A 24,991-nucleotide genomic window follows, 5' to 3' on the forward strand; every position below is an offset into this window, starting at 1 on the left:
AAAGGGAAGGTTTTGGGCACCCAGCCTGGCAGAAGCACCTGCCTGGAGGGAGGGTGTGGGTGATGAGTCCAGCAAAAGAATCTCCCATCCTCACCCCCCACAACAACCAGCAGCTGGAGTTTCTCTCAGAGAGGAAAATACAAGTTTTTCTCTTTGGGAAGCCAAGCCCCCAGCAGTGATTTATCAGAATAAACAGAAGCAGGTTCCCTGCCCTGTGTTTGCTATAGGTTAATGGAAATTATATCCCACACTGCTGTTCTCTCTTGATGAGATAGATCCCAGTATATACAGGGTGTCTGATGGAAAAACACAGCACTTGCATTTTTATTCAAGGTTTGCTCATGCAGAAATTGTCACTGGAACTGTATCACCCAGTGTGGTTCCTGATTTCTGTTTTTTCCAGCATCCTGGGATGATCCATGTGGATTTGGGGGGATCAATCCTATTTGGAGACGCTGGGGGAAGCTCTGTCCCCTCATGACCCAGCACTGGACTGCAGCTCTGGGGATGTACTGGGGCAGCATCCCAAGAGGAGGAGATTTCGGGAAGAGCCAAGCTGGGATGTATGGAAACAAGCCCTGCCTGCCAGCACTGTTTCCTAATCCTGGACACCAAAACTCTCTGATCGTTAAACCAGTGTTCAGAGATTCGGCTGAAGGCTGCCATGCAGACAACATCCAAACTGACCTTTGAGGAGATGAGCAAAAGAAAAAAAGAGAGAAAACACAAGGGGGTTACTGTGCAAATGCTGGAGAAAAGCAGTCATTTCAATAAGGGACCCCACCCTTAAAATAAGACTTATTGCTAATGCATGCCCAGGACATTTCTGTGTGATGGTATGCTAAAAAAATCCTCTCCAAACAGGACTAAAGGCTTTGTTGTGTCATGAGCAAGGCTTACAATTCCCAAGAAAAATCCTGTCCCTCTCTTGCATCATACAGCCAGGGATGGAGAGGACATTTCTAGACAAGAAGGCCATCGGCCAGGATGAAGGACAAACAGGGAATACATTCCTGACTTGCTACTTAATTGCTTTCATGCAGGTGCAAAGGGCTAAATGAAAAGAAAATAAGGATGAGTGTGTGGGGCCTAATTAATCTCAGCTTTAAGCAGGAGCCTAATGTCAGGAGGAGGTGGCTGCTGGAACAAACAGGCTCCCACCCAACTTCTGTGCAGATTTTGTGGTATTTGTCCTCCAAGGGCCAGGCTTGTTTCCAAGGCACTGGTGGGTGATGCCCCTGTCAGGTAAGGAGGTGATGGGGATAGTCCCATCCTATGTGGCAGGGCTGGCTGGTGCTCGCTGGCAGTGCCAGCAGGGTCTGCTTTCCTCTTTCCCCCTGTGTGGAAAGCACTACATATGTAGGAGCTGCTCTCTGTGACTCTGAGCAGAGTTTCATTCCTGATCCCTTTTGACAGCTCCATGCAGAAGTGATGGAGAGTTTAGAGGATTCCAGGGCAAACATGGTCCAGTGCCTGCAGCACTGGTCTCAGGAGCTGGTTCCTCTGCCACACAAGTTGACTCTTAAACCCACAAAGGTTTAAGAGTCAAATTGGAAAAGGGGAAGATATCTTTTCTACTTGTGCCCAGGAACACTCCTGCTAGCACAGCAGCCTCAGAGATGGTGCAACCACCCTCAGAGCTCAGGCGTTTCCTCCTGAAATAAGTGGGAGTAGTTTTAATAATGGAAAACCTATTCCAGAAAGGGAATCTCCTCCTCTTGGGGAACAATGCAGAGCCACCACTGCCAGCCCGGGATCTGCAGGGACCTGTATATCATGGACTCTTTAATTTAATAGCCTGGAAAATGTGAAGGTCTGTCTGCATGTCAATAAAGTCCCAGTGAAACCCCTGGGAGTGTGTTTGCCAGTGCTGGCCCCAGCAGGGCTTGGGGCTGTCCCTCTTTCACCCCCACAGCTCCAGAAGAGCAGGATGTCCTCAGTTTCCCTCCCTGTCCTCACATTGCACTTCATATTTTTTAAGCTCTTTTGAGCTCTTTGTCCCTCCCAAGGTCCTTCCCCTCTCACTGTGTTATGCTGCAAGAAATACAGAAAGAACCAGATGGAAACTGATAGACTGCAGGAAAAAAAGCGTATTCATTAAAATGGCAAAATGAACCACATTTCCTCTTATTAATTCCCTCCTTGCAGCATTTCCAGTCCAAGCATGTACCTGTGATGCTTCCCTGGACCCGTGTGGTCCAGGAGCATCTCTGAGGTGCGTGTGTGCGCGTGTCTGCGAGTTTCTTGGTTGTCTGAGCAACGGGACGTTCATCACTAACTCCCAGGATAATTAACTCATTCTCCTGTATTTATAGCAAACCAGTACAGGGAGTGTTGGCACTTATCCCTGATAGAGCCACGTTTGGCCACAACGTTTTGAATTTTGGCTGTTTCTTGCATTACAGCAGCTTTGTCATCATCCCCACTGCCTGCTCATTAAGTGGGCAGCTCATTAAGCTTACAAGGGCAGGGCTGATGGTGGCTGCCTGAGCCAGGCTGCCCATGGGTGCCTGCCTCGGTGTGCCCCACTCCTGGTTTGCAGGTGCAGGGAGTGTTTGCAGCAGCATTCCCATCTCCAGATGCCTGCATATGCCTGTGCTAACAGCAGCGTCGCTCCTGGCTTGCCTGCTGGCAAGGGGAGATTTTACTGCTTCAAGGTTTGTTGCAGGGATCTGATGCAAGGAAACGTTGGAGCATCCTGACTCAGCACCGCAGCGGAGGGGGACCCGTGGGAAAGACGCGGAGCATCTTCTCTCAGCATCAGGGCATGCGTATGCCAGGTATGTTCCCGTCAGCTGGGATAAATCCTGACCTGCTCTCGGATTTCTCGTTTCTTCCAGAGAAGCAACTTGGTACTTTTTAGCTGTTCTTTCTTTTTGCTGCTTGTTTGTTCACTTGATCTTTGGGGAGGGAGGGGTGAAGGAAGCAAGGGGAAGGGGGCTCAGGGGGGTGTGGTGGGGCTGGAGGAGGGCTCATTGCAGCAAGGTGTTGTTGCAGAACTGGGGAGATAGATTTGATCTCTGCTGTTCCTGTTATTTGTACAAAGGTAAGGAATACTTTATTTTGGAATCAGCAAACAGGAAGGTGCTTGAAACAGTAGGAGATGTGCTGTACCTGCAGCTGGGACTGTAAACAGCTTGTGACCACAGGAACTGAAAGTGTCTGTGTCCTTAAAACATGAGTTCTACTCGGGTAAAAAGGGCAATGAAATCAAGCGTGGGGGACAACCTCACTGCTCATCACTCCCCAGCCACCCCTGTTTTAGGGAGGGTTCTACCTTTCCCTCCTCCTCCTGCTTTGCCTCCAGAAGGGAAAGGGACAGAGGTGTTGTGCTGGTGCTGCTTGGGTCCTGGGAAGGTCCAGCCTGCTAAATGCCACTGTGATCCTCTCCCAGGAGCCACTGTAAGACTCTGGACAGTGTGGGATGCCCCTTCTCCTGCCTGGTCACCCCCAGCTGCTCCTGCCCATGACCCCAGATCTGGCACTTGAAATGGAGGTAGATAATTAAGGTTTAACACACTAATGGGAAGGGCTCTGGGGTTTCTAAAAAACTGAGCCCTGCTTACAAACTCCCTTTGGAAGGACGAGTCCTTGAACCGAGCACAGCTGCCCCAGCACAGGCTCAGCCAGCTCTGGTATGACCTATTCCCAGCAGGATGCTGGCAGACAGTGACTGGTTCCATGGTCCTGGCCACCACTCCTGCTTTCCCAGCTGCTCAGCCACCTTGCAAAGAGCTAAAAATATATGTCTGTGTGAGCAGTCACTGTAGCTACAGCCAGAGAGGGTGGCCAGGCTAGGTCACTGTGGTGGGGGGACTCAGTGACTTTGCAAAATGGGCAACACAGAGGGGACAGGCAGGGACAGGATGGGACAAGACGGAATGGGACAGACTGCTGCTGGTACCTCCAGTGCAGATCCCACCATCTCCCCACTTTTGTTGAAGCTGCAGCACTACACAGCCCCTAAGATGGGGTTCACTTTGCTGCTTGTGTTTCAGCAGGGGATGAGCGAGGAGCAGCTCCCTGCATCTCCCCACTGCCCCACCACGCAGGAGGACACCAATGTCTCGGCCTCTGCGTTCCCCCAGTACTGGGTGGAGCCCCGGTTCACCCAAGCAGCCAAGGTCCGTGTGATCATCACAGCCATCTTCTTCCTGCTGGCAGCAGGCAGCAATGCAGCCGTGCTGGGCAGCCTGCTGAGGAAGAGGAGGAAATCCCACGTGCAGCCACTGATCCTCAGCCTGGCGCTGGCCGACCTGCTGGTGACAGTGATGGTGATGCCTCTGGATGCAGCATGGAACGTGACAGTGCAGTGGTATGGAGGGGACATCTCCTGCAAGATCCTCAACTTCCTCAAGCTCTTTGCTATGTATGCTGCTGCCCTGGTACTGGTGGTCATCAGCCTGGACCGGCACGCAGCCATCCTCCATCCCTTCTCCCGTGCTCACCGCCGCAACGGGATGCTGCTCCGTGCTGCCTGGGCTGGCAGCGTGCTCCTGGCTCTGCCCCAGGTAAAGTTCAGTGTGCTCCCCATGGAGTTTGCCTAGGCTGGGGTGGTTTTGGAAAAAGGCTTCTCCGTCCCAACATCCCCAACCCAGTCCATCCCAATCCATGGACTTCACAGGCACCAGAATAAGGCATGAGTTTGGTGCCCAGAGCCTGTCTCCCAGTCTGACACCAGCAGGAAGGTGCTCTCCATGCACAGCCAGCAGCATCTCTAGGATGTGGTGCTCTATTCCAAATTCTTTCTGAGCTTTTATTTGGTTCTCCATTTCAGCTTTTCCTCTTCCACTTGAACACAATCCCAGGAAGGAATTTCACCCAGTGTGTTACTCATGGGAGCTTCCGAGCACACTGGGAGGAAACTGTCTACAACATGTTCACCTTCACCACCCTCTACATCACCCCCCTGAGCGTCATGATCGTCTGCTACATCCGCATCCTTTGGGAGATCAGTAAGCAGCTAAAGGTCAATAAAGGTAAGTAGATCCTAGCCCTTAAATGACTGAACTTCTCTATCCTGGAATTGTTGGGTGTGTCACAACATCCTTTGAAAGCTAAGAAGTTTTGCACAAACCAGCTAAGAGGTTTTGCACACTTATTGACCCCAGCCCTTGCTGTCTTCTGCTTCCTGTGGGACACGGACCAGATTATGAGATGGTCTTCCCTCTCTGTCAGAAGCAGAGTCATGGATGGTTATGTTGTTTTGGTTTTCCCCTATCTTCAATTATCTTTTTGACTCTCCTTGGCAGGTTTGACAAGAAACCAAAATGAACACATCTCCAAGGCACGCATGAAGACTCTCAAGATGACCATAGTGATTGTTGCCACCTTCATCATCTGCTGGACCCCTTACTATCTCCTGGGCTTGTGGTACTGGTTCCAGCCAGCCATGATCCAGAAGATGCCAGAGTATGTCAACCACAGCTTCTTCCTCTTTGGCCTGCTGCACACCTGCACTGACCCTATCATTTATGGACTGTACACCCCTTCCTTTCGGGAGGACGTGCAGCTGTGTCTCAGGGGCATTGAAACAGCCATCATCAGGCAAAAGAGACACAAACCCATCTCAGCCTCAGAGAAGAACACCAAGGATGGTGCTGCAAATGGTGGGGTGGCATCAGGGGGCTCCAATGGGACAACTGTCAGCACGGTCTGATGAAGACATATACCCACAAGGGGATGGCAAGCACAGCTTTGGGACTATTTTGTCCTGTAAGACCATTTTGGAGACTGTCATGACAAGGTTCCCTACTCACCTTTAGTGGGTGAGGATTTCTGGCCAGAAAATGAGAATGTGTCTTCTTCCTGTACTCAGGGTGAAAAATTTGGGGGTATTTCTGGTCGTTCTGCTGTATTCTGGCAGTGGTGTGACAACTAGAAAAACATGTACCTGACACATGCTCCAGCCCTGATTCTGGGATCAAGCTTCTCCACACTTCCAGCATCAACCTCTGGGAGGAAATTTACCATCTCCTCTGTGGCCCAGGTCATGTCTCTGGAGTGGCTGATCTTCAAGTGCCCTTTGCACCTACACCCAGCTGTAGAGCTGCATGGATGGTGCCACCCTGAGCCTGCAAAGGTGTGATCACAGGCTTTTACTCTGTTTTCTTCAGCCATTGTAGAAAAAGCTCTCTGGAAATTTCAGATCTCCTGACTCAGAACCTGCCTGGTTCTCCCATGGCTGTGTGACAAGAAAGATCTAAATATCTGGAGGTTGACTAATGCAGGGGCATTCATACCCCAGGCATGGTGGGCAGGGAGGGAGTGCTGTGGGGATGGAGGGACTCAGGCAAGAGTGGTACAAAGAACCACAGCAGGGTGGGGTGAGGTTTCTTCTCTCTTTTGAAGAGAGCCAGAAGGGAAAACAGACCCTGCTACTGTTTTCTGGTGTGAAGGGGATGGTACAGACAGACAGACACATCATTACACAGCAGCTCTGTGGGCAAACCAGGAGAGAGAGTATTTGGGGTAATGAGAACCAGACCTGACACTGCCCCTTTCTGTCCCCATGTCCAGAGCACAGGCTGGCAGGTTGCAGGCCACATGCAGGCCACATTTGCTCTGCCACAAGCAACACCAGCCCCTCAGCTCTGCTGGGGCAGAGCAGGTGCAGCCACCCCACAGGTGTGTTCGAGGTGTCCCAATGATGGAAGGGATGGGATGCAGCTGGTAGGGCTCCACCAGCACCTTTAGTGCCAGATGGAGGTAAATGAGGGCAAGGAGGACTTCTGGAGGGATCAGCTGAGCTGTGGTGAGTAACATGGGTTGTTTGCTTTCTACCATAGTGCCAAAAGTTGCTTGTGAAGGCAGAAGTCTCTTCTCTGGGTGTGGGTTGAAGAGATGAGGTTTTTTTCAACTGTGTTGTCCTTTCCAGGTAATTAGAAATAGTGGATTATTTCTTTTTTTCATTCTCTGATGGTTGTTATTAAATGTGGGGTTTGCTTTTGAAGAGAAATTCAGTTTTAAGCCAGGTGGGTTGTTGTTTTCTTAGTTTAGTTAAAGCTTTGGACAGCTCAGGAGCTCTGGACTTGGCAGGAGGCAGTTTCTTGGCTATTTTTGTGGCCACTGCAGCTTTGAATGAGCATCTGGACTTTATCAGGATGAAAGAGCTTTGTTTTAAAAACAACCCCTGTCTTGCTGTGGTTGCGTGTGTAGGGAGCTGGGAGATGTCTTCCCCTCTAGAAAACAAATCTCCTTTGGGCACTGAGGGGGCTTTTTCTCAACCCTGTTTCTAAGAGGTGTTGGCTGCCCATCAGCCAGAAAGGATCTGCACTGGTCTCCCAGTTCACCAGCTAACAAATTATTGAAATTAGAGGGGTGGCAAGCAGTCCTTGCAGGCTGGCTGAGGCTGGGCAATGAGGGCACAGGAAGCCACAGTGCTCACAGTGATGCTGAACTGCACTTGGGTATCCAGCCCTTGCCCTTCTGGTACTAATTATTATTTATGCTAAACATGTAGCCCAAGGAGAAAAAAAAAAATCAATTAGAACTGCAGGAGCCCAGACCAACTGGAGGGGACAGGCATGAGCCGTTTAGGAAGCATCCAAACTCCAATGAGATGCGTAATCGCAGTTTGGCTTTCCTGGGCTCGTTCTGCTCAAAGTTAATTACCCAATGCTAACAGAGCAGGGGGTGCCTGATGCCAGACTGGCAAAAAAGGCTTCTTGTAAGGTGATGGGAATGGCTTGCAGTAGGGGAAGCTAATTTATTCATCAGACACTCCTTTGGTCTCTTTTGTTTGTACTGCTGATGGGAGGCAGACCTTGAAGGTGCGTTAGTTTTCTGGCAAGCCTTGAATAAGTAGGAAAATGTCTTTAATCTACTGAAAATTGTCTTCATGCACTTTTTGCTGAGTGGGAGCAAACAGATACAACATTGCTCATACACGTCTCCTCTTGCCCAGCAACAGGAGAGCTCAGAGATCTTCTCTGAGGAGCAAGAAATACTTTTTTTTCCTTGTGGGAAGGATTTTACACCCCATGGGTACAGTGAAAAGGCAAAAGTGGGTTTGGCTTTAGGGGGACTCTGATCTTGCAATAATTTAGATTGGAAAACATCTCTATGAAGAGTAGGAAAATGGGAATTCTGGCAAGCATATGTACCTTAGTCCTTAGGGGAAGCATGGCACATTCTTTTGGATTCTTGCAGGCACCATAGTGCTGCTCCTTTTGCCCATCTCTTTCATACCTTCCCTCCTGTTGCTGATGTTTAAAGTGACATCTTGTGGAGTCTGGAGTGTGGGCAAGGTGCCCAAAGTGACAGCTTTTATGAGAGAAGGAAAATGTCACTGGAAACGTGTGCTGCTGAGCCATGTGTCCACTGCATGCAGGAAGGGGGAGCAAGCAGGTGGGCAGCACCTCCCTGGGGAAGCTGGGATCAGTCTGGGTCCTGCCAGAGGTGGCCCAAAGCCCAGGCCTGGTTTGTATATTCCTGCATTTCTGATTCTGCTTTTCTTGTATTTGCTCACACTTTAGAAAGCACAAGATTCTTGCATCGCTTCTTAGGAGCATGAATCCCCAAGTCTCGCTTTCCCCCCAACCCAGGGGTGGTTCTGCTTTCTGTGGTGCTTCCTTCTCTCTCCCCCCACTGCCTCAAACCCTTTGTCTCCAACAGCACCTGCTCTTCTCCTCAGCTGGCTCCTGAGATCTCTGTATATAAATATATATAAAATAGAGAGAGAGAGAAAATACTTTTTATATTTATTATCTATTTATGCTTGTTGGAGGAAAATTCTCCTGCTTCCTCAAAACCTGCTCATTCCCACCAAGGAAACACGTTACCACACTTCTTGCAGTCCCAGGCAGGATCAGATTTGTCTAATTTGGTAACAATTCCGTAATAGTCACCACAGTAATGTAATGAACATATTAATAAGAGCAGGTAGCTCTGTATTTTACAACTCCTCGACCTCACCCTGGGCCGCCTGCTTCAAACACAGCGGCCCTTTGTTCGGGAGGAAATTCTGATTCATTCCCCGTTAGTGTTTTTATAGCACTGTGCATGTTCAAAGAGCCACGCAAGTGGCTTAAGAGGCTAACACAAACCTTGGGTTAATTCATAATACTGTTAGTTACTCAGCACAATACCCACATTAATCCAGCTGACTGCCCCTCGCCACGTTGGGAAACACATGCTGAAATCAGCAGGGAGCTCCGAAAACAAGCGTGGGAGTAGGATATTAAGTATTTTGCCAGGCTGCTAGGTAGGATCTGAGCACCTTAAATGTATTTAAAATATTTTCCCACTGCTGTTGCCTCGCTCCACAGCTGTGGAGCTGAAGCAATGATGAGGCTGTGCCCAGAAGCCCTGCAGGCCTGAGCATGAGGAATGGGGCTACAAGCTCTCCAAGGGATACTCCAGACACATCCATCAGCCCCCACCTGAAACCACCTCCTTTTTTGGGGTCTATTCAAACTGATCAAAGCAGAAAAAGCTGGTTTTGTTTTTGTTTTTTCTTTTTTTCCTTTGATACCTGCTGATTTCATTGCAGAGCTGGATGTGCGTGTCTGCCATGAGCCCCCACAATGCTTGCTCTCTGGGGACATAGCCTGGAACTATTATTACTTCTGCTTACTCTGAGAAACTTTCCTATGCAAAGAAACCCAAAGAAAAGAGTTTTAAATCCCTGCTGTGTTCTTTTCATCTGGCTCAGGAGCTCCCAGGTTTGTGCCTTTCCCTGCAGTGCAGCAGACAGCCATCCCACAACTGCTGCTCAACCTCCTCCTTTTCCAAAGGGCCCCAAACAGCCCATCTGTTCCAAAAGAAGGGGTTTTTTTTCCAAACAAACCAGGCTTTTACAAAGCAGTATCCTTTAGACAGCATAAAATACCTCCAGGTTTTCTGGCTGGCACATTATCTCCCCTAAACTTGTATATTTACATGGCACGACATTTAATATAACATGCTGACGACAAAAACAGGCAAATATTCCCACCTCTTTGCACATCCCAAACCCCAAGTTTCTGCACTGAAATATCAAGGAGTAAACTATAAAGTAGTTGAACCTGTTGCACAATAAATTATTTGTTTATGTATATTTTAATTGCAAATCTCTGCTATAATTAGCACGGACACTTCTTGGGCTGAGGCGCTGCAGTGTCCTTTGACAGTGAGCATTATTAACAGGCTCTTAAAGGCAATGGGGAATTGGATTATAATGTTCTTGTTTTGCAAGCTGTATGGTGAATAAATAAATTTGTTCTGGCAGCAAAATTAACCGGGATAAATGTGTCTAGCTCTAGTCACCAAGAAGAGGGGTTGCTGTAAATGAACTTGTTCTCAGCCTTGAATTAAAAAACTTGATTACCAGGACATTATTTCTGGCAATTAGGTACCAGAACAACATCAGAAAAATAAGAGATTTTCTTTGAAATATTTAATGAGTAAGCTAGTAATCACATACTCATTTGCTGGAAATATGTGATGAGTTGGGGTTTTTGTTGTGGTTAGGGTTCACTGTGCAATGAAAATCTGCATATATCAAATCTACTAAAGGCTGGACTGCAAGACTGAACTGTGGCACCTATCTGACTTTTCTTTGCCTAGAATCCCTGGGTCTTCATGGGATTACCCCATGCCCAGTCACTAATCAGAGGACAGTGCTTTGCTCCCTCTTCTGTTTCAGGCAGTTGTAGGTTGCTTTGCAAACACAACAAACAGCAAACACAAATGACTTGACAGGAGGGAGAGAGGAGAGAGCATTGCCCTGTGTATGTTGCATTGCTAACTTGCACGTGGTGTATTCTCTAACAAATCCCCAGTTTGGTAAGAACAATCCTTATTCAGTATTGATGCTGAAAACCCTGGGTTTGTCTAATCTGCACAGTAAGCTAGGATAAGATAGATCACGGCTGAGACCACAAGCCTTGTAGATGTTTGTGCTGGTTTTGTCCAGGATACAATGAATTTTCCTCATAGCAGTGCAGTAACTATGTTTTGGATTTGTGCTTAGCTGCCAGCTGGGATTAAAACACAACAATGTTCTACAGAGGGGAAAAAAACATACTAGAAACCGTTTAAGTTCTTCCATTTGGCGGTTGTTTTATTTCTTACTGATTTTTTTTTCCTTACAATCATTATGCTCAAATATAAAAATTCCTGGCCAAAGTTAATTTTAAAATTTTAAAAGTAATTCCATCTGCATTGATACATGCCAAACATCACTAGATTCAGTTTCTGAAAACACACTGATAAGATTCCCAAACAGGTTGCTTTGCCTGACATCCAGAAAAATCCTTCTTTCCAACTTGTGCAAACATACTTCAGCTTGACAGAAAATAAGTTACACCTGAGTGTTTCTATGCTTAGTTTTCATTAATCTTAAATAACCTTTTTTCCATGGACCCTTAACAATTGGCTCATGCTAAGCTGCACCACTGTGATCCTTTTCAGCTGTACTAGGCATCCTCATGAATCCCAGGAACACAGAAATAAGAATAATTGCAGAGATGCCATGAGGATTAATATATTGGTGACAGAAGTGGACACCTTTATTTCCAGAGCTCTGGAAGACAGGCAGTGCACTGCAGATCAGCTATTGTTAAGGCACGTGGTGAAATGAACAGTTTATCATCTCGGCTGGTTCATCTCTCTGAGTCAAACATTCTGTGCCAGTAGTAGATGAAGGTTGGTGAGTTGCTGGCCCCTATCGCTATCAGCAACAGCAGGTACAGCATCATCATTACAGCAAAACGGTGGGTGTAGAACCAGGAAGATTCATTAGAAGGCCTGAAAGGGGAAAAGGGCATGAATTCTGTCAGAGATGCACAAATATCTTGGCAAAAAGTATTTCAGGCTTCATTATTTTAAGCAAATCCTATAAAAACAGAAAGTTGTTCCACAATCTCTGTAACTAAGGCAGTCTGATTTCCACCACATCCCTTTTCCTTAAGTCTCTGTGCACAATCCTGTCTTTTCTCCCCATGTTCACACCTTTCCCTGTGGTCTGGAGCTGTAGCTGCCTGGCCTGTAGACATGTGTTGAGTAGCTGAGTGAACACTGCCACTTAGGATAGATAAGGGCAGAGTTAAAACTGAGGCAGTTGTAAGAGGTGCACTCACCAGACATTCACTCTTGGATTCCTGCCACAAACAGATAATTAGACCTCTCAAAGACTCTAAGTGCTTACAGGTCTGGTAAAAAAAGCAAATTTAGCTGAGCCTGGGAATGTCAAAGAGCAAGGCAGAGGCAACATGATGGTGTAAGACTTATTTCCATAGGAAACAGGCTACAAACAAATTCTGGCAGTGCAGTATATCTTTCTTGGTTGTTTTCTGTTGTTTTTCAACAATGAGATGTGTTTATCTGGCTGTTGTAGCAGCTCATCCCTCTAGACAGCTGAACTCTTACCTCCTATGCTGCTTCTGTGAATACACTAGCAAGTATTTAACTCGTAAAAGCTGGTTGTTTGTGACAACAAAGTATTTCTGTGGTACGTCTCCCCCTTCGCTGTTTTTCACTCTTGCTCTTTTTCTGTCTATTTCTTCTGAATCTGAATTGGGAAAAGAAAAAAAATTGCAGAACTTCAAGTAACTGTAAAAAAAGTAAACAACCAACACCCCCATACACACCCCCCAGAAGAATGGGAATGAGATAACCAAAAATCTAGTCTTGGTATTCCCCTGAATCCCTCAGCATCCAAGAATAGAGTGAGAAGTTTGCTTGAGGCTATACCACTCCTAGTCATCCTTGGTATGGATGACATTATGGCCCAGACCAGGGTGACAAGGAGGTAAATCTCCCATCCAGTGCTCAAGGAGCCACTGATATTAACAGGGAAAGAAAAACAACATGAAGGACAGATGTAACTGCTACACAGTTATTACAGTGCTAGCCTCACCTTTCTTTTTCACCTGACACTTTACATCTGGGTGGTCAATGATCTCACAGACAGCCACACAGCTGAGGACAGAGCCCAGTGCACTTCGCTGCCAGCCGAGGCTGTGAGGGCTGTACAGCAGAGCCAGGCTCAGGTCACTGGTCAGATAGGTGCCTTCACCAAACAGGGATGTCTGAAACAGAGCAGAAATCCACTCTAAAATCATGTGCTGCAAACCTCAAACAACATACAAGTGTTCTTTCCTTTCAGACTGGCAGTTCTGCTCCTGAAGGTAAATTACGAAAGGCCTTTCTGACCCATGCTGGGCCTGGTCCATGCACTGTTTTTGTCCTGGCACAACTTCCTTGGGGTGGGGCTGCTGCCCTCTCCCATCCCTCAAATTAGCTGCTTGGCAGAGCACTTGGTGTGGACAGATTCATGCTTTCCCGGATTTGGAGTTAGTTTGCCAGCAAAAGTATTTTACATCAACATGACTGCACCGCTGTTAAAAGGCATTTCATCGATTTATTGAGACTGTCATCATTCAAGTAATCTAAACTCCCCAAACAAGACAAGGTTTCACTTCATTTAAATCCATGGTTTACTAGAAAAGAGGAAAGAACTTTTCAATTTGCCACACTGGCTAAAATTATTACTCCAGTAAGTCCATTGTACCCAGTAAACCATTACTCATTGAGAATGTGGGGAAAAAACACAATCCAGGTTGACTGGAATGTCAAGCAGGTGCTGTGTCAAAGCTGCCTCACAGCTGACACAAAAAGCCAGGAATCTCAACTTCCCTTCCACTGAAATCAGAAGAGGTGCAAATCCTGTGGGATGTCTCCCTGAACCAGACCATTTTAAGAAGGCTCCACTGGCAAGCAGCACCTGAAACTTTGCTGAATACAAGGCCAGGCAGAAAATCTCCACTATCCTCCGTCTCTGCAGACAGGCACTTCCCAGCTGCAGGCTGTCAGACAGGACAGGATTTTCAGAGGAATTACACTTCCTTATAAAGAAGCAAAGGACAGTCATAATTTGTCACACTGGTGAAAAGGGTTTCATGCCACTTCCAGTTTTTACCCTCAGGCTGCACTAGAAAATCCAACACGGCCATCTGCGAAGGCCTACACTGAAATGAACACAGCAGAACAAGAGCATCAGCACATTTCATACCCCAAAAGGAATCTGGGCCTATTTTTAAAACGCATACCCAGCTGCAAGTGAGCAAGGGAAGATGGTGTCAATGGCAGGAGCCTCACCCTGTTCAAGTGGCAGTGCAAGCCGTGGTGCAGGATGGAATGGAAGTTCTCCAGGCGGCTCCCGTGGAAGGCGTAGATAAGGTCCCGCTCTCCCTTGGTCTCAGCAAACTTAGTGTTCATTTGATCACAGTACATGACCTCAAAGAGATAGTCTGGAGCAGGAACTGCAGCCCCAGACATCCCTGTGAGTTCCTGGATCTTCTCGTACTTAAAAACAGGAAGGAATATCAATGTTGGTTTATGTGGTTAGATTACTCACTGGAAATTCCGTTTCCCGTCCCTTCATAGTGTTTAATGGATTCTGACTATGCTTTTCTGAGTTAGAATTCAACACTCTCACAATTCAGAAGGAGTAAGTTAGTAAAAATCCTGCCAGTTTCTTGCTTTTGAAGTTAAATCCTTAATCTTGTCTCCAGAAAAAAACCCCAAACCTGAATTGTAATTATGAATTAATTTATTATGCAAGGACAATATCACAATTCTGCTTTGGCTATTAAGACAATATATTCATCAGCTGATCTTGCAAGAGGAAAAAAACAAAAACAGAAGCTGTTTTCAGCTTACTGCTAATCTCTACAACTATTTTGATCCCTGTTACAGAAGTGCCTGAGTGGCTCTGAACCTTTCCCTTTTTGGGGCAGAAGACAAGAGTTGTCTTTCTCAGTGACAAGCAGGACCCAGCTCCATGACACCCAAATTGGACTCTCAGCCTAAACCATGCACGTGCATGTTATGTTAGCTGCAGTAATCAACTACAATCACTGTCCATCATCAACTACTGACATTGGTAACTCTTTCTTCCAACCAGTGTTCCTGAAAATTTACTTCAAAGCATTCCTCTCTATATACAGAGAAGAATGGATTTATGTTCAGCTGTCAAGCTCTCACAATAACCAACTTAATTCTGGGAGGAGGAAATAGTGTCTGAAGAGCAAGTTTGCCTCAAAAGCCAAATTCTAATTTAGATTTTCAGAATTCAAAACTTACCTCCTGTTTCTTAGTACTTTGTATCATGAAGACTTTAGATGATAGAATCCAACTAAACAGCTCCCAGGTCCTTGTATCTGTATTTGGAACAGATTCCAGAAGCTCTTTGAGGCTTGGTAGAGCCTTGGTATCTGCAAGCTAACAACAGAGGCATTCAGCACAGGCTCCTTAGTGCCATTGCGATTAAACAGGGACCTCTAGTGAAAACGAAACAATATTTCACCCCAACCAACTGAAAAACAGGTTCTGTTCTGAGATATAAACATTTGTTTCCAGTTTGTGGGGAAGTTTGTCAATTGCTCTGAACGCAAATAGCAGGCAAGTTACAAACAGTGATATTTACCAACGCTGTCTGTAGGGTTTGTACAGGAACAATCAGACGCACTCCTGAGAGAAAACAATCTATCACAGAGCAGCATGTGCAGTACACCTGACATGGGAGTGTTCAAGTCATGTAACATGCAAATCCTTCAATATGAATTTGAATGTAACGTTGGCAAGCTCTCACCACACTTCACATAATATTAGAAACATTCAGGCTGGAAAACACATCTGAGATTACTGAGTCCAACCCTTAGCCTAACTTTGCCAAGCCCACCACTAAACCATGACCCCCAGTGCCACATCTACGTGTTTTCTGAACACCTCCAGGGATGGTGATTCCATCACCTCCCTGGGCAGTCTGTGCTAATGCCCAGCCACCCTTTCAGGGTAGAAATGTTCCAGAATCCTCAATCTTGAGCCGCTTGAGGCCGCTCCCTCTCGTCCTGTCGCCTCCCTACCTGTTACCTATGGCTTGTTACTTCATGTGCTGTCCACACCGGATCTGGGCGTTTCCCAGTGTGGGTTTATCGGTCAGAATCCCAAATACTATTTTAAACCTGGATTTCTTGACTGGATAAACCTTTCATCCTGATTGATCCGTGACCCTGCGGCGCCGCTGCCCTCACCTCTGCGGGCAGCCTGTGCTCCCCATCGGGGCAGGTGCCCTGGCGCCTCGGGCAGCCTCCCCGGGCCGGCCCCAGGCACTCACCAGCCCCTCGAAGTCCTTGCTGTCGCCGCTGGCGTAGCGGCCCGGGAAGGGCCTCAGCGCCGAATCGCGCTTGTAGCTCTGCAGCGCGGCGGCGAACAGGCTGCACCGCAGGTCGGCGGCCAGCGGGTCCCGCCGCGCCGCCTCCCTGGCGCCCAGGGCCGCCTCGCCGGGGCCGGGGCCCGGTGCTGACATGCCCGGCGGGGGCTGCCGAGCACCGGCCGCTCCGACAAGGCGGCAGCGCCCGCCCCGCCGGCGTCGCCCCTTCCGCCGCCGGGGCCGCGGCGTGGCCCCGCCGCCCCGCCCCGCAGCCGCCTCCGCCCGCCCCGCGCCGCTCCGGAGCTGCCGGTCGGTGCGCCTCCGGGAGCCAGGGCGGCGGGCGGTTGTGCCCCGTTACGTGGGGATGGGGAGAGGGGACGGAGGTCTGGGGGAATGGCGCCTTCCCCTCCGGTAGAGACCGGAGGTTATTACAGAGGACAGTGGCATCTCCCCCTCAGGCAGAGACGGGGAGTGGGGTTCAGGGACACAGTGGCATCTCCCCCTCAGGCGGAGGCCGGGAGAAGGTTCGTGGGGAATAGCGCCTTCTCCTCAGGCAGAAATCGGAAGAGTGTACGAAAGGGAATGGCACCTTTGCCTCAGGTAATGACCTGAAGAAAAGTATGTCGAGGGAATGGTGCTTTCCCCTCAGGATGAGGCTGAGGGAGGTGCCGTGGGAAAATGGCGCCGTCCCCTCAGGTGTTGATCAAGAGTTGGGTAGAGTGGGCCATGGCACCCTCCCCTCAGGGGATGACCAGGAGAGGGGTATGGACAGGAATGGCACCTTGCCCTCAGGTAGAGATTGGGAAAAGGAGTACAAGTGAAAAATGGGGTCACCCTCACAGGTAGAGACTTGGGAGAGGGGTATGGGAGAATGGTGCTTCAGGTGGAAACTGCGAGAGGCCTACAGGGTACAGCAGCATCTTCTCAGGTAGTGACCTGGAGGGCGTAAAGGGAGCAATTGCATGTTCCTCTCAGAGACTGGAAGGGTTTATGGGTCAGGAGGGGAAATGTCACCTTTACCTCAGATACAAACCAAGTCAGGCCCCAAGACCATGGGGCAAAGAGGACATGGAGGGGGACCCCAGCTCTTTATACCCAGAGTGCAAGCACATCAGGAGCCCATGGCAGGGGACAGAGGGGGGACGCTGACAGTGTGCTGGGGTGTTAATTGCACAGTGGCCATGTCAGGTGGCTTGTGCCCCGTCCTCTGCACAGCACAGGGAGGGTCCCAGGGCCCTGCCCTCAACTGCTGGGGCCTGGCAGATACAAACTCCCATCTTGGGCATTGCATTCGTGTGAAAGAGCAGATTAACTAGAAGGGTTATCTAAGGAGACTGTTTTTTGTGTCAAATTTGGTTTTATGTAGCTCTAATTTTAACAGACTTAAGTCAAAAACATGTTGATGTCATTACTCCTCAACAATTCCCTTTGTCATCCAAATTTGTAGTCTCAAGGAAGAATCCAGGTTTGTTTGAGTCATCTCTGCAGACTGGCATTGCAGGATTAAGGGAGAGGAATTCACATTTTAATTGAACCTCTTCATCAGGTTTCATTCCCTATGTTGCTTGAAATTGAGGCTCAGTGTTCCTCCCTGGAATGCTGGTGTGATGTTAGTGCTGTGAAGCCTCCTTCCAGTCCCAAAATGTCTTAGAAATTCCCATCATCAAGTTGGAAGCCTCCTCAGCCCAAATGCTGTTAGATATCAGATATTGGTATCTTGAGTAAAATTTTGGAAATGTATAACAATATTTGAAGTCTTCTAACACCTTTCTTGGTTTCTTCATTCAGGAGGGATATTGCACATATCCACGAAGGAACTGATGCAGGCATGCACAGATGCTCAGAAAAATGCTAAGGTCAGTTGTGCATACCTTTTACTGGGCTCTCATCTTGTAGCTGGATTTCCAGATCTAGCTGGAGCTGCAATTGGCAGCCTTCTTTAAGAGGAACACCAGCTGTGTTATATCCTGTCTAAGGTGAAACTGGTAAAAAGCAAAAAAAAAAAAAAAAAAGGGAACTTGATTCCCAAGGTGCAGAATTCCCATTCTTAATCATCCACTTGAATGACTTGAAATTTTTAATAATTCTGAATACACTTAATAATTATGAAATTTCAAAATTTTGGATATAACCAGATAGATCATAGCCTGTGCACTGTTGCATTAAATTGTAAGATATTTCACAATAATAGATATAATTGAATTGAGTTGTAGCTTTGTTTACTTGCTTTTTACTAGTTTATCCAGAAAAGCACCTTTCCATAGCAGCTGCATCAAAAAGTCTGTAATATTAAGCCATCATTTTTAGGGCAGCACAAATACTTGCTTGAGTCTGACATATTTAATGACAGCATGTAGACAAAATTACTTTAAAGGTGCCTTCAGTTTACATTACTCAATTTAGTAGATACCTGTGCATGTTTTTATCTTTAGAACATTGTTCAGTCTGTGAGATCTGTGCTATTTTTCAACTTGCTTGCTCCAGAGGGTCTCCCACATGCCAGCAGCATGGATGGGTGCCCTAAGAAGAGAGCTAGCACCACACAAAGCCTTTTCTCAGGAGTTATGGAAATTACCCAGACTTGAAATGCAGCTGGAGTGATTCCTTTCCATATTTCTATATCCTTGAGAGGATGTATTTTACTTTATCTGATGTGGTGCCTTATTCTGCTCTAAATATCTGATATCTCTGACAGGCTGTTAGCAACATCATTCAGTGATCCAGCTCAGGACATGTTTATTATCTCCCATGATATTAAATTGTTCTGTGTGATCCTTTTTTTCAAAATCAGTCCTTGGCTGTCTAATTGGCTGATTTCATTCACTAATAAATCATTAGATGTAATATTTTTTGGTGCCTGTTGAAGAAGTTTAGCAAATGGTAGAGATGTCTCTTTCTATGCATTTAGGTGGAATTTTACATTGTTATTTTGAGCTTTTGAGCTGATATTAATAATTCCTGTGCCCTCATTTAAGATACCAATTACTGTGTTAGAGGAAACAGGGGGACTATTGCTTTTGATATCTGTGGGACAAGTAATGACACACCACACAGCAAAAGGTGTGTCTCTTGTTTGGGAATTTCTGCATCCTGTATCTTTTACCTCCAAGTTTGCCCAGGGCTGTGGTTTTGGGACAGAGCATGGGGTCAAGAGCAGGACATGCAGGACACTGCCAGCTGGGGCCCTGCTGTTGGAAGTGGGGTGTCCTGGCATGTGATTAAGGAGTGGGAATAGGCAGTAGTCCCTGAGGAGAAGCTGGAAAAGAAAGACCTTGTGGTGAAATGGGAATGGAGAGCTGGAGGGGAAAGGTTTTCCTTGGAACCACATCAGTTCTGGGGATGCTGGGCTTCCTGTGCCACCCCTTTTTATATTACTCTAAGAGAGTCAAAATGCAGTGAAAGACCTTCTATGGCCTTGCTATTGTTTAAAAAATGAACCCAAAATAGATCTAAAACGTCACTGGTGCTTTAATAGTTAATGGAGATTGTGAGAGCATTGATCCAAAACCGATGCCTACCTTTGGGATTCCAAATGGATGGGGCTCCCATTACGGCAGGCTCAGCTGCGTTCCCAATGACAGATACTGATGAGATAACAAGTTTGCTGTATTGATGCTGCCTGAGAGTGCTGCCTGCTCAAACTCATTGAACACGGGGCTAAACCCTGTTTTACAGAGCTGTTCCTAAGCCAGAGGTGAAGTGCTGAAAGCTTTTGGGGCTGTTTTAGGGGAAGTGTGCCTTGGTGTGTTGGTGATCCTGAACATCAACTGCTGTAGACTCAGGCCTGCAAAATGTGGGAGGATAAACTTGGATAACATCATTGTTCCTTTGGAGGGGAAGCACAGTTCCCCTCAGGGTTAGCTACAGCAGATAAGATTTTCTAGCCTGTGCCTTGCAGAAACCCCGAACCCAAAAAAAGGTTTCTACTCATCCCTCTCCCAATAGCTCCAAGAGGCACCGTGTTGGCAAGGCTCTGGAGTCGGGAGAAATGTGGAACAGCTGCTGGTTTAGCTTCGGTGTTGCTGCTTTTTAATTAACTGCTGTGAGTGTGTGCCATGGGCTGGAGATTGAAATTGAAAAGCATCTTTCCAGTCCTCTGGAAAAAACCTGATGAGCAATGCTTGAACAATGTGTTGTGCCCCTCAGCGTTTCTTAGTGAGTGCATCCCACATTCCAAGCTTTCTCCCACACCTTTGCACCCCTGCTTGGCATGCTTCTATACCTACAGGCAGGCAAGACTGGCTGGGGCACTGGCAAGGAGCTCTCCTTTGGTTTTTTTTGAGAAGGGCCCTTGAAACGTGTTTCTTTTTTCTCACTTTATTTTCCTAGATAGAAAAGCTATCCTTGGTGATTTGCTGTGATTCAGTGCAGAGATGGTTTCGTAAAAGATACTGAAAGGGTCGTTGCCAGTGCAGGAGTTTGAATAACGTGGCTGTGTGGCTTCTTATGAAATTGAAGATCTGATTATTAAACATAGACTGTAATAAAAATAGTTTCTGGTGTTGGCGGATGCATTTCAGCAAAGAAATGTGGCTTAAATGTCTTCATTTAATTCCAGTGTGTTTAAAATTGATCTCATGGACCGGAAAAGAGGTTTTTTTTTCCCCTTAACTAGGGTCTGTGAAGGAAATTAATACAGGGAAGGGAAAATAGAAATACAATACCACACTCAGTGAAACAAATGCTTATGACTGAGGGCCTCGTTCCTTGCTAGCACCACTGGAACAGCCAGCTGTATAAGGTATGTTTTATTATGGAATTAACCTTGACCTAAGGTTCAAAGAGAAAGGTTAGTTTGAAATAAATCAGTAGTATGGTCAGGTCACTTCAAAGAGTCTAAAGCTGAGCTTGAAGATTGCATGCTGTTTATGTGTATCCACTTGGAATAGAACATATGGTAAAGATAATAGCAGTAAACTATTTATCTCTTCCACCCGCCCCCACTTTGGATTTAACGCCTTTTTGTCCTTTGCATAGATCTGCTGCAGGGGATGTTTTTATCCTGGGATGTTTATTGAAAACAGAAATGTGGAATGAAACAACCTTTTAAAGTCAGCTGGGTAAAGCAGTTTTGCCTTTAACGTTTTTCCAATTGCTCAGATTAAAGTAAACCATTTTGGAAGTAGTCATGAATATGGTGAATCATATTTCTTTGTCACTTGTCTCAGTGAATTCAGTCTTAGGAAAATCAAAACAAAATGTGCTCAGTTCTGAATTATTGTTGTTCTGATCTAAAAGCAGGATCACATTTCATTGTTACATGTGAGTTACATGGATTTAAGAGCTTCCCAAATATCAGATAATTCATGAGACATCCCAGCAATCTGGGCATGAGTATCCCAGTTAGCACAGGGAATGGGAACTGAGGGTGGTTAAGGTATTTATCCAAAGCCACTTGTAAACTGTAGCAGAACAAAGATTTGTCCTCATGGCTGCTTTAGATTCCAATGCTTTTTGATGGAGAGAGCCAGAATGCCACCTAGGAATTCCTGAATGACACTCTGCTCCTGTATCTTTTGGTCCATTCTTTTGCTCTCTGTGCCATATGAGAGGTACCAGGACATGAAAGGCAGTGTGTCACCAGGTTCAGCCTTGTGTAGATCATTGTATAGGGGAAGTAAAAGAACTTTTCACTTCTTCCAAACACTCTGGATGCAACCTGGTCTATTGGAAAGTGTTGATGATATTTAAGGTCCTTTCCAACCCAATCCATTCTTGGATGGGATGAAAACCAAGGTGGATGCAGTGAGGGGCTGGCAGTTGTCTAAGATGCAGAAGTTCTCCTTGCTGATTGCTGCACTGAATTGCTGTAGTGTGAGGCCAACACTGTAGTTTTGCAGTGCTTACGGGGAAGCAGTGGGGAGAGCAGTGCTGCTGGATGCTGGGAAGCAGAGGGGATCCTCTGCTGAAATTAAAACCAGCTGCTGAGCCCAAACATGGTCACTCGGTAATAGCTTTCCTCCACAGATTGGTTTTTCCATAATGTGTGACATGCAGTTTGCAGATAGTAGCATGTTTTAAGATTTATGATTGCCTGACTTTTCCCATTCATAGGGAAATCTGATAATTGTCCATTTTAAAGCAATTGCTGAACAATAGGAAGGAGTATGCTTGTTGAAACTAAACATAAAAGCGAGCTGGATCTATGTTGGGGTGCTGAGCCTTTGATAGATTTTCTCCTTACAGCAGTCTTTGATCTGCCACACCAGAAAATAAACTCAGTGGGAGACTGGATGTGGGATATAGAGCAGTTCACCTCTAGGTCATGCACTCCAATCCAAGCCAGGTCAGGAGTGGGGCTGTGGGTCAGTTCAGGCAGGAGCTGGGCTGGCAGCACCCCCAGTGTCTGTGCTGCACCATTGTAATGGCACAGGGGTTGTGTGGGTCTGCAGGGACACCCCTGCAGCAAAGGGGAGACCTGTTGCCTCTTCCCCACATCCCACATGAGAGCTTTGCAGCTTTGCTAAGGAGATAAATGATATGGGAATACCCAGGGGAGTGCAAGGGTTCCATCCAGATTTGGCTCTCAGGAATGTTCTTGCTGGAGAAAGCTGAGTGCTCTGGCATGGTTTGTGTGCAGGTTGTGCCCAGTCTTCAACACCAATCTCTGTGTTCTCTATCTCCTTAAAAAAAAACCAAAAAACCCAACAGCTGTGCCTGGTAATTATCAGTTAATCTAAACAAAAGGGAAGTCTGCAAAGTGGTCATATCAGCCTTGTAGTAAGAGACCTGTCCATGTGCAGCAGTTGTCCTGGAGGCAGCAACATCTCCTTGCAAATAAAGGGCTGTTTCCTCAGAAATATTGTCTCCCCACCGTTGGAGGGCTGGTTTCAAAGGAAGAGTTGTGCAGCTTTGTTTTGGAAGGAACAGGATGCAAATTACTCCACGTAGATAGCACAGCACATGTAACAGGTCACAAATAAACAAAGTGGACTAGTGTAAGGTTTTGTGGCTATGGAATGTGAATTTCTGGCTGTGAACCTTGATCTAAGCTGAGAAGGAATATGGATGAGTTTAAACATCAAAACTGAAATACTAGGATTTCTCACTGTCGGGGAAGTCACTCAAATTTCTTTCTGATGGTTCCAAAAGGAGCAGAAACAGGGATTTTATTGCACTTCAGCTGTGTCAGATGTGGGGAGCTGGTTCTGTTTTATCTCGTGCGAGAGACAGCTGCCAAGATTTATCTTTGCAGGAAGGGAAACAGAAGTGAGAAAGGTCTGGAATCTCATGTAGCGCTGGCCAGAATCATGTTATCTGAAATAACTGGTTATCTGAAGTTTGGCCAAAGCTCACTCTGCTCCAACAAGAGACTAGATCTATAGGGATTAGTAGCAAGACCCGGGCTGTCTGCAAGAGAACTGGACCCTGAAGCTCTGGTCCAAATTCAGCACTGGTGAATTTGTGCTGCCATGAGGAGCTGCCAGCATGATCCGACTTCTGCAGAGTTCCAAAATACCCAGCCTGGGACACAGCGAGGCTTGTCCTTAAGCTCCTGTGACTCTCACCTCCGTGGCTTTGGAGAGGATAAAGCAGCATTTAAAGGCAAATTTTGCCTGGAGAGGTCCAGCTTTCCCCTGTGCTGAGCATCCCATCTGCTGCGTTGCTCTTTTTTGAGCCTAAGGATGCCTCTTCTCCGTGAAAACAGCCAAGGAGGGGCTTGGTATGAGAGGTGTGTGCTGTGTCTGCCTTAGCTCCTGTCCCGGGCAGGGGCCCTGTGCTGGATTGCAGCTGCCGGCTGATGGCAGCAGCGGATCTGCGCAGAGGCAGCTCTGCCTCCTCACCTGCCTCTGCCCTCCCCTGCTCTGACCGCATTACCCCAGACATTGCCATTTCGGGTTATTCCCACTGCCCTGCTAAAAAACAGCCATTGCTTCTGATCAAGCAAGTCATACACAGGAGAGTGGTGTGGAAATAATTCTGCTGCTTCGAAGGGGAAAACCTGCCAGAAACTTTCTTTGTCTGCACACCCACCTGCTGATGTGTCCCTTCACGCACAGAACTGGTGAATCATCTCCAAAAATATATGTCCAGCACTGAGTTGTTCCTTTTCTAAAGACAGAACTGATATTTCCTTGGGAGCTAGGAGACAACAGGACAATTCCCCCTCCCTTGGAGGGACTGTGGGGTTTGCCTCACTGCTACCCTGCTTTTCCCTGGGATGTGTCAGTGCATGGCATTAGACTGAAAGGGAAAGATTCCCTGCTTGCCTTCTTTAACACAAACAATGATTTTAGGGGAAGAAAGGGGACAATACACTATTGTTACATTGTTCCCTACCTCAGCCTCACACTGAAATATTTAAGGTCCCCCATGAATAATGCAGCCTCAGCCCCAAGCCTGTTTTGCACTTCACACTAAGCGGGCCCATAAAGCACCGGGATTGCTCCCGGCATACATTATGCTGTATAGAACATCTCCTACTGAGCAGAGCTTTGTCTTCACTGCCACAAAGGCTGTTGGGATTTTTTCCCCTGTCTCCAAGAGAGATAACGAGCACAAGAGCTCTTGTTTTAAAATGTAAGTGGGAACAAGTCACCTGTGGTGTTTTACCTGCTGCTAACTACCTGTGGTCCACACTGCATCTCCTGCTTATGCTGGTCCCGTGTCATTCCCTTTAATCCAGTGGTTTATAGCAGGACTGTTATACAATACTTAATCTATGGAAAAATATATAATATTTTGCTGTTTCCTATTTGGCAGGAAACAAACTGATACATTAGGTGTTTGGATTGCTCCATAATCCAAACTAGGAATTCTTTCTTTCTGACTAAGAATTATTTTACCTAAAATGCAGCAAGGAGCAGGAGCAGCATGTTGTAATGGCTTGAGGTTCATAACACACTCTGTCAC

General features: G+C 46.8%; 2 protein-coding genes and 1 long non-coding RNA gene across 5 annotated transcripts in view; 2 read left to right on the forward strand and 1 right to left on the reverse strand.

The window, feature by feature from the left end:
• Positions 1–2,360: 2,360 nt before the first annotated feature.
• Positions 2,361–10,430, forward strand: LOC134425378 (gonadotropin-releasing hormone II receptor-like). 3 transcript variants are annotated; one of them, XM_063169965.1, is made up of 4 exons: positions 2,361–2,852; positions 3,999–4,511; positions 4,778–4,979; positions 5,253–10,430. In XM_063169965.1, exons 2-4 carry the CDS (start codon positions 4,005–4,007, stop codon positions 5,657–5,659), a joined length of 1,116 nt encoding a protein of 371 aa, XP_063026035.1. In that variant the 5' UTR covers positions 2,361–2,852; positions 3,999–4,004; the 3' UTR covers positions 5,660–10,430. The 3 variants fall into 3 exon arrangements, with proteins under 3 accessions (XP_063026035.1, XP_063026036.1, XP_063026037.1); XM_063169966.1 differs by having other exon boundaries at positions 2,361–2,780; XM_063169967.1 differs by having other exon boundaries at positions 2,361–2,780; positions 4,002–4,511.
• Positions 10,431–11,017: 587 nt separating this feature from the next.
• PARP16 (poly(ADP-ribose) polymerase family member 16) lies at positions 11,018–16,294 on the reverse strand. Its single transcript, XM_063169968.1, has 6 exons — positions 16,103–16,294; positions 15,070–15,207; positions 14,083–14,289; positions 12,842–13,013; positions 12,352–12,493; positions 11,018–11,730 (listed from the first exon to the last, which is right to left on the reverse strand). Exons 1-6 carry the CDS (start codon positions 16,292–16,294, stop codon positions 11,586–11,588), a joined length of 996 nt encoding a protein of 331 aa, XP_063026038.1. The 3' UTR covers positions 11,018–11,585.
• Positions 16,295–16,478: 184 nt separating this feature from the next.
• LOC134425381 (uncharacterized) overlaps positions 16,479–24,991 on the forward strand; it is a 39,801-nt gene continuing 31,288 nt past the window's right edge. The window contains exons 1-2 of the long non-coding RNA XR_010029664.1: positions 16,479–16,738; positions 17,927–17,994. This is a non-coding gene — a long non-coding RNA (uncharacterized LOC134425381). The remainder of the gene's footprint in view (positions 16,739–17,926; positions 17,995–24,991) is intronic.

Source organism: Melospiza melodia, chromosome 15, assembly GCF_035770615.1.
Source record: "Melospiza melodia melodia isolate bMelMel2 chromosome 15, bMelMel2.pri, whole genome shotgun sequence".
NCBI classification, from domain to species: Eukaryota; Metazoa; Chordata; class Aves; order Passeriformes; family Passerellidae; genus Melospiza; species Melospiza melodia.

What these genes read in the sequence shown, in the direction of transcription:
- PARP16 (XM_063169968.1), bottom strand. Translation starts at nt 16,294, where the DNA reads ATGTCAGCACCGGGCCCCGGCCCCGGCGAGGCGGCCCTGGGCGCCAGG. An exon ending in GCAAGGACTTCGAGGGGCTG is followed by an intron (nt 15,208 to 16,102) that starts GTGAGTGCCTGG and finishes CTCTGTTGTTAG; the next exon opens with CTTGCAGATACCAAGGCTCT. An exon ending in TCACAGAAGCAGCATAGGAG is followed by an intron (nt 11,731 to 12,351) that starts GTAAGAGTTCAG and finishes TTCCCCTTTCAG; the next exon opens with GCCTTCTAATGAATCTTCCT.
- LOC134425378 (XM_063169965.1), top strand. Translation starts at nt 4,005, where the DNA reads ATGAGCGAGGAGCAGCTCCCTGCATCTCCCCACTGCCCCACCACGCAG. An exon ending in TGCTCCTGGCTCTGCCCCAG is followed by an intron (nt 4,512 to 4,777) that starts GTAAAGTTCAGT and finishes TCTCCATTTCAG; the next exon opens with CTTTTCCTCTTCCACTTGAA. An exon ending in GCAGCTAAAGGTCAATAAAG is followed by an intron (nt 4,980 to 5,252) that starts GTAAGTAGATCC and finishes TCTCCTTGGCAG; the next exon opens with GTTTGACAAGAAACCAAAAT.